Consider the following 8,762-nt stretch of genomic DNA (forward strand, 5'->3'; position numbering starts at 1 on the left):
TTCGCAGAGGATGAAACATCTTCGGGAGGCCTTGCGGAAAGGTTTGTGCAGTGCGTTTCCAGAGCCTGGGAGGTTACAATTTCCTGGTCCTCCTGGATAATGTGTTGCTGAGGCTTCAGTCAGTCACAGAAGGAGCAGTGGAGAAGGTGGCCGTCTTTGATGCGTTCAGACAATTCTTTAGTCTGCAGTCCTAAGGTCTGATCGGTTCCAGCATCCATCGCCAGAGTCTGATTTACATGGTGCAGGAATACCTAGGGGCAAGATCAGGCTTGGGAGACCTTTCCACCCGAAAATCCACTGGGTTACTGGGTCTTGAGGATGGATCACTGGCCAGAGCTTGCACAATATGCAATTGAGCTACTGGCCTGTCCTGCATCCAGCGTTCTTTCTGAACGCACATTCAGTGCTGCTGGAGGCTTTGTAACCGATCACAGAGTGCGCCAGTCCACAGACTCAGTTGATCAGCTCACCTTCATAAAAATGAATCAGTCTTGGATCACCAGCTACCAAGCACCTGATGCTAATGTAACCGATTAATTTTTCTATGAAAATGTGAGATCCCTTGAAGACTGCCTATGCTGAGTGACTATCCTATTCCTCCTCAATGTTCATGTTGATAGCTTCTAAGAAAATTTTTGTTTCAGGGCACCACCACCAGTGCCTAAGGCCCAATTTTTCTGCCCCTGTTTAACAGGGGCGTATAATTATAATTTTTGCTGTAATATTTCGCAGCAGGGCTCGTTCTTGCGCTCAGCTAGAGTATCCGTGAGGGGTTGCAGTGTTGTGGCACCACCACCAGTGCCTAAGGCCCAATTTTTCTGCCCCTGTTTAACAGGGGCATGTAATTACAATTTTTGATCTAATATTTCACAGCAGGGGCCGTTCCTGCACCCACCAAGATAACTGTGAGGGCTTACAGTGTTGTGGCACCACCAGCATTCCACCAAAGGCCCAATTTTTCTGCCCCTGTTTAACAGGGGCATGTAATTACAATTCTTGATATAATATTTCACAGCAGGGCCCGTTCCAGCACCCACCAAGAGCAACTGTGAGGGCTTACAGTGTTCTGGTACCACCAACACCTAAGGCCCAATTTTCTGCAGAGTATATCGGGCAGGTCGTATCGTATATACAGGCGGTCGCCTACTTTCAAACATCCGACTTACATACGACTCCTACTTTCAAACTGAGGGAGACAACAGGAAGTGAGAGGAAATCTACCCCTAGGAAGGGAAATTCTCTCCTGTAAGAGTTAATATGGGAAAAAGGGGTCTCCACTGATGCTTTATCACCAATCCTTGTTTCCCTAATAACCCCAAATTTTCAAAATCCAATTGTCATTGGGACAGAAAATGAGGTGAAATCTTCTGAACATGGGCACAGACAGCAAAACAAATGTTACAAAAGGTGATAACCCTTCCCTATGTTATCCAAAAAGCTTGAAAATGTATTTTTTGGCTGGAGCTACACTTACAAAATGTACCTGTTCCAAATTACAAACAGATTCAACTTAAGAACAAACCTACAGTCCCTGTCTTGTTTTGGACTTGTTTGTATACTGCTGTTCAGAGTATATAGGGCGTGGGGGCCCCACGCCTTTCCTTTTTTTGGGTGTGGGGTTCCCCTTAATATCCATACAAGACCCAAAGGGCCTGGTAATGGGCTGGGGGGGGATACCCATGCCGTTTTTCTCAATAATTTTCATCCATATTGCCAGGACCCAACATTACATTACAGCCGCAGTTTTAAATGATTTTTATTCCTTTAGAAATGTAATTTTGTGCAGGGACTGTTCTAAACACGTGCCACTTTACAGGCATACTATAGTCACCCCCCAGGTACGAGATTTAAAGGAATATTTCACTTTTATTTTTTCACTTTAAGCATTATTAAAATCACTGCTCCCGAAAAAATGGGCATTTTTAAAACTTTTTTTTGCATTGATACATGACCCCTGGGGCAAGACCCAGGTCCCCAAACACTTTTTAGGACAATAACTTGCATATTAGCCTTTAAAATTTGCACTTTTGATTTTTCACATTCGGGTCCCATAGACTTTAACTGTATTTGAATGTTCGCGCAAACTTTCGGTCTGTTCGCATGTTCTGCCGCAAACCGAACCGGGTGGTGTTCGGCTCATCCCTAATACAAACTATGGAATATTTTTATTTATTTATTTATTTTCTTTTTTACTAGTAATAGTGGCAATCAGCGACTTATAGCAGGACTGCTATACTGCGGCGGACAAAGACACCTTTTAGGGACCAGGAAAGAGATTAGGCCCCGAGGATAATGCGGACACAGAGGGAATACAAATTAGGGTGCACCCAAATTATATATAAAAATATATAAGTGTCACTGGTCCCTAAAAAGAAAATGAAGAGGAGAGAGGTGAAAGCCAACCAGGGATAGGGGAACCCCACACTCTGTATCACATCCCAAAATTATAAATGGAAAGAGATTAGGCACCGAGGATAATGCGTACACAGAGGGAATACAAATTAGGGTACACCCAAATTATATATAAAAATATATTCACTTTATTAATACAAAAACTTTTTAACAATAAAATACAGAAAAAGTTCACATGAACTTTTTCTGTATTTTGTTTAAAAAGTTTTTTTTACCTAGTATTATCATAAGCAAATGTTATACTGTATTGCCTGTATATTATTACCTTTTCTCTGTTACAGATATTGCATAAACAATAAACCTATTTGTACAGATGGTAACCGATGGCCTGGGTCAACATCTAAGCTGTGCCTACATTTTTGTCATTTCTTGGGTAATTTAGGCAGGCTTGACTGCTCTTGGTGGTCCACAGAGGCTCCCCAACACGTGGGGCCCTTTTGGTGGCAACTTCTGCCACCCTAGGGGCAGCTCCCTATTCAGGGTTGCATCGGCGGACGCTTCTGTGGAGACAGTAGTCTCCCGCACATGTGCACTGGGCACCTCCAGTGCCCAGTCTATCCGCCCACCTTCATGCCGGCGGCCGTGTCGACGTCTGATGTCACCGCACTAGACGAGGTGATGCTGCATTGCCCGGGGGATGCCAGTGAGAGACGGATGTAGGGACCGGGGCGGTGTGATGGGTGTTTGGGGGAGCTGTCAGTTGACGCTCCCTGATGCGTCTCCGCCCCCTCCTCCCCCTTCCCATAGAACAAGTAGATTACTAATTGTCTTGATTGTATTCACCTGGCCTCTAGGCGTATATATTCCGGCTGGTAACAGCACCAATTGCTGCACAGCCAGGAAACGCCGGAGACTCTTGTGAGCAAGTTCTGACCACTGCATCTCAGGTAATACAAACATGGTATAAATGTTGAACTTTTGCCATGTTCTTTGGCAATTTTTGCCTCTCTATATATTATCTTGTTCTTTGTCCTTATACCTATATCCTATTACATTTTTAGATATCTGTCTCCCCCTCTTTTGGGGTATCCTCATGAGCATTGTTGGACTGCTGCAGAACAAGCATTACACCTGTCCCCATTTACCTCAGCCATATTTTATCTAAGCTTGTATCTTATACATGGGATCGACTTCATAATACATGGGATTGATTTCTTAGTTTATCTCAAACCATATGAATTGAGCTTGGAGGCACAGCTGAGGAAATACCCTTGGCCTGACGTTTCATCTACTGATGTGCATGTTTTTAAGACTTGAACATACATCTGTAAGTATGAATAGATATATTTTTTGTCTACTTTTCACATGTGCCATAATATTACCATGCTTAAACCAGTTGTTTGTAAATTATTTACTCTCAATATTGATATATTACTCCCTCCCCCTTCCCTTTTATCTCGATAGAATATGGAATAGTCTGCTTTTCTATTAACCTTGAAGAAGGATATATATATGTCAAAAACATTTCTTTTTGGCTTCCGAAACATGTCGGTGATTTAAGTCTAGCAGCTACTCCTATCTCCAATTGAGATGTATCATTGTTTTTTATATTTTTTGTACATTTTCATTGTCACACCTTTCTATTTTGTATTAATAAAGTGAATATATTTTTATATATAATTTGGGTGTACCCTAATTTGTATTCCCTCTGTGTCTGCATTATCCTTGGGGCCTAATCTCTTTCCATTTATAATTTTGGGATGTGATACAGAGTGTGGGGTTCCCCTAACCCTAGTTGGCTTTCACCTCTCTCCTCTTCATTTTCTTTTTAGGGACCAGTGACACTTATACAGTGATCAGTGCTAAAAAAAAAAATATGTACCATCACTGGCTGGGAAGGGGTTAACATCAGGGGCAATCAAAGGGTTAACTGTGTGCCTAGCTGGTGTTTTCTTACTGTGGGGGAGGTGCTTGTACTAGGGGAAGGCATGCTTTGCAGGAACACAAGATCCATGGCTTCTGTACTGACAGAATGGCAATCTGCCTTGTTTACATAGGCAGACCGCCGTTCTCCCTCTGTTCTGAAGTATCGGTGGGCGCCGATGGACATCAAGTCCACGGTACTCGTCGATCAGCACCCAATGTGTATAATCACAGCGGGGCGCATGTGTGCTGAAACTATGTTTGATAACCTGCAGTGCAAATGTTCTATGACATACAAAAATTGCAACAATGACCATTTTATTTTCCACAGCCTTTGATTTCAGAAAATATTTTGAGGTTCAAAGTACTTTCTAGCAATAAAATCCTGATTTTTACATGTATGTGAGAAATGTTAGAATTGGCCCAGATGGCAAGTGGTTAATATCAAATTATGATAGGCGAACTTCCCTGGTGGTGGTTTAATAATGTTGTTTAACCATTGCAGGACATTTTGGGCAGCAGCATTACTCCCTGGATGTCAGGGTTCCTGGGTACAGGAAGACCTCAGAGAAGATTGCATGTGCCATTCAGTCTCCTTCCTATTTGTGTGACCAGGATCGGCACCAGGGGCTTTTGGACAGACAACTTACCACGCCTCTCAAAGCACAAAGACAAATAGCTTACCTCTCAGATACCTACCTCTGCAATTTGCCTCATGGAGGAGCCTGTCCTCCTTTTTTAATAATCTTTCTATTGTGTAAAATTATGTGAGTACATGTATTTGGCAGTGATGTTATGAGGTCACATGTCTGATGCTTTCTCTGATTGCTGATTCATTAAGTTTTATTTTTAAAAAATAGTCATCAAGGCTAAGATTAAGTCTAGTTTCTTCACTGTATACTGAAGTCATAGATGAAAAAGACCAAGACAACAAAGTCATGTGAAAAAGTAGGTAAATCCCATGGAAATTGTTGGCTTTAAATGAATATCTAATGTTTGCTTGGTTTACAGTCATAAAAAGTAGAGGATTCTGGCGCTCCAAATAGTGTGATGCCCTTGTAAACAATGATGTAATGGTGGCTTTAATAGCACATCTTAGTCAATCAATAAAATCTGTTGTGAAAAGGAGGCAGCCATCCTCAGAGGGTGTCCATTACCTCTGTCAGCAAGAAAGGAGTGTAAGAAGGGGGGAGGCGCCAACTGAGATAGGCCAGTAGAAGGAGCTGTGAGCTCCGAGCGCGTAGCCTGTACATTCTCTACCCTCAGCTTGGATGCCCAGCCCTGCCGTGGTGACGTCACTTGCACTTCCGCGTTACAGACTGGTCAGCGTGGAGCTTCCTGTCAAGTGAATACTGCAGTGAAGCCTGTGAACGAATTCCACACCCCCACTATCTCAGTTGGCGCCTCCCCCCTTATAACACTTCTGGTTTACAAACAGTGCCTACAGATAAAAGTGATATACTTGAACACGTAAAACTGACATGAGATATGCATCAAATTGAAAGCACACCTCTACATTTAAAATAGAATCATAAAACAAGTGCACTGTCCCTTTAAATACTATCTGAATAAGTGAAATAGATATTCCTAATGTTTATCCAGGTGCCCCCACACTACCAAGTGCACAAGCCTCTTACTGGGGACAATTGACCTCCATCTATAAACTCACTGCCCACTTTATTAGGTACACCTTGCTAGCACTGGATTGTACCCCCCCTTTTGCCTTCAGAACCGCCTTAATTCTTTGTGGCATAGATTCAACAAGGTGTTGGAAACATTCCTCAGAGATTTGGTCTATATTGACATTATAGCATCACACAATTGCTGATGATATGAATCTTCCGTTCCACCACATTCCAAAGGTGCTCTATTGGATTGCGATCTGGTGGCTGTGGAGGCCATTGGAGTACAGTGAGCTCATTGTCATGTTCAAGAAACCAGTTTGAGATGATTTGAACTTTGTGACATGGTGCTGGAAGTAGCCATCAGAATATGGGTACACTGTAGTCATAAAGGGAAGGACATGGTCAGCAACAATACTCAAGTAGGCCGTGGCATTTAAAAACGATGCTCAATTGATACGAAGGGGCCCAAAGTGTGCCCAGAAAATATCCCCCACAACATTACACCACCAGCACCAGCCTAAACCATTGATACAAGGCAGGGTGGATCCATGCTTTCATGTTGTTTACGCCAAATTCTGACCCTATCATCTGAATGTTGCAGCTGAAATCACGACTCATGAGACCAGGCAAAGTTTTTCCGGCCTACCTGAGTATTGTTGCTGACCATGTCCATCCCTTTAGGACTACAGTGTACCCATCTTCTGATGGCTACTTCCAGCAGGATAATGCACCCTGTCACAAAGCTCAGATCATCTCAAACTAGTTTCTTGAACATGATGAGTTCTCTGTACTTCAATGGACTCCCCGGGTCTCAGTCCAATAGAGCACCTTTCAGATGTGGTGGAATGGGAGATTTGCATCATGAATGTGCAGTGGACAAATCCGCAGCAACAGCGTGATGCTATCATGTTAATATGGACAAAAATGTTTCAAACAGCTTGTTGAATCTATGCCACAAAGAATTAAGGCAGTTCTGAAGGCAAAAGGGGGTCCAACCCGGTACCAGCAAGGTGTACCTAATAAAGTGGCGTGCGTGTGTGTGTGTATATATTATATATATATACACAGTGGGGCAAAAAAGTATTTAGTCAGCCACCAATTGTGCAAGTTCTCCCACTTAAAAAGATGAGAGAGGCCTGTAATTGTCATCATAGGTATACCTCAATTACTATGAGAGACAAAATGTGGAAACAAATTCAGACAATCACATTGTCTGATTTTTGAAAGAATTTATTTGCAAATTATGGTGGAAAATAAGTATTTGGTCAATATCAAAAGTTCATCTCAATACTTTGTTATATATCCATTGTTGGCAATGACAGAGGTCAAACCTTTTCTGTAAGTCTTCATAAGGTTGTCACACACTGTTGCTGGTATGTTGGCCCATTCCTCCTCTAGAGCAGTGATGTTTTGGGGCTGTCGCTGGGCAACACGGACTTTCAACTTCCACCAAAGGTTTTCTATGGGGTTGAGATCTGGAGACTGGCTAGGCCACTCCAGGACCTTGAAATGCTTCTTACAAAGCCACTCCTTCGTTGCCCGGGCGGTGTGTTTGGGAACATTGTCATACTGAAAGACCCAGCCACGATTCATCTTCAATGCCCTTGCTGATGTGAGATTTTGAGTGCAAACCTCCTCCCAATACATGGCCCCATTCATTATTTCATATACACGGATCAGTCGTCCTGTTCCCTTTGCAGAGAAACAGCCCCAAAGCATGATGTTGCCACCCCCACGCTTCACAGTAGGTATGGTGTTCTTTGGTTGCAACTCAGCATTCTCTCTCCTCCAAACACGACGAGTTGTGTTTCTACTAAACAGTTCTACTTTGGTTTCATCTGACCATATGACATTCTCCCAATCCTCTTCTGGATCTTTCAAATGCTCTCTAGCAAACCTCAGACGGGCCCGGACATGTACTGGCTTAAGCAGGGGGACACGTCTGGCACTGCCAGGAGTACCTGGCCGTGTAGTGTGTTACTGATGGTAGCCTTTGTTACGTTGGTCCAAGCTCTCTGCAGGTCATTCACTAGGTCCCCCCTGGTGGTTCTGGGATTTTTGCTCACCGTTCCTGTGGTCATTTTGACCCCACGGGGTGAGATCTTGCATGGAGCCCCAGATCGAGGGAGATTATCAGTGGTCTTGTATGTCTTCCATTTTCTAATTATTGCTCCCACAGTTGATTTCTTCACACCAAGCTGCTTTCCTATTGCAGATTCAGTCTTCCCAGCCTGGTGCAGGTCTACAATTTTGTTTCTGTGTCCTTCGACAGCTCTTTGGTCTTCACCATAGTGGAGTTTGGAGTGTGACTGTTTGAGGTTGTGGACAGGTGTCTTTTATACTGATAACAAGTTCAAACAGGTGCCATTAATACAGGTAATGAGTGGAGGACAGAGGAGCCTCTTAAAGAAGAAGATACAGGTCTGTGGGAGCCAGAAATCTTGCTTGTTTGTAGGTGACCAAATACTTATTTTCCACCATAATTTGCAAATAAATTCTTTCAAAAATCTGACAATGTGATTGTCTGGATTTGTTTCCATATTTTGTCTCTCATAGTTGTGGTATACCTATGATGACAATTTCAGGCCTCTCTCATCTTTTTAAGTGGGGGAACTTGCACAATTGGTGGCTGACTAAATACTTTTTTGCCCCACTGTACATATATACACACACACACACACAGTATCTCACAAAAGTGAGTGAGTACACCCCTCACATTTTTGTAAGTATTTTATTATATCTTTTCATGTGACAACACTGAAGAAATTACACTTTGCTACAATGTACTCTGAGGATCTGAAAAAGAGAATTGTTTCTCTACATAAATATGGCCTAGGCCTCGCCATGGTCAACCAAAGAAGT

At 42.9% G+C, this 8,762-nt stretch overlaps 1 protein-coding gene across 1 annotated transcript in view; it reads left to right on the forward strand.

Annotated features, from left to right (window-relative positions):
• LOC141141530 (somatomedin-B and thrombospondin type-1 domain-containing protein-like) overlaps positions 1–5,993 on the forward strand; it is a 109,947-nt gene extending 103,954 nt beyond the window's left edge. The window contains exon 5 of the mRNA XM_073629136.1: positions 4,781–5,993. Coding sequence (XP_073485237.1) covers positions 4,781–4,886 — 106 coding nt within the window. The 3' untranslated portion in view covers positions 4,887–5,993. The remainder of the gene's footprint in view (positions 1–4,780) is intronic.
• The last annotated feature ends 2,769 nt before the right edge of the window (positions 5,994–8,762 follow it).

The sequence above is a fragment of the Aquarana catesbeiana genome, linkage group LG01, assembly GCF_042186555.1.
Source record: "Aquarana catesbeiana isolate 2022-GZ linkage group LG01, ASM4218655v1, whole genome shotgun sequence".
In the NCBI taxonomy this organism is placed as follows: domain Eukaryota; kingdom Metazoa; phylum Chordata; class Amphibia; order Anura; family Ranidae; genus Aquarana; species Aquarana catesbeiana.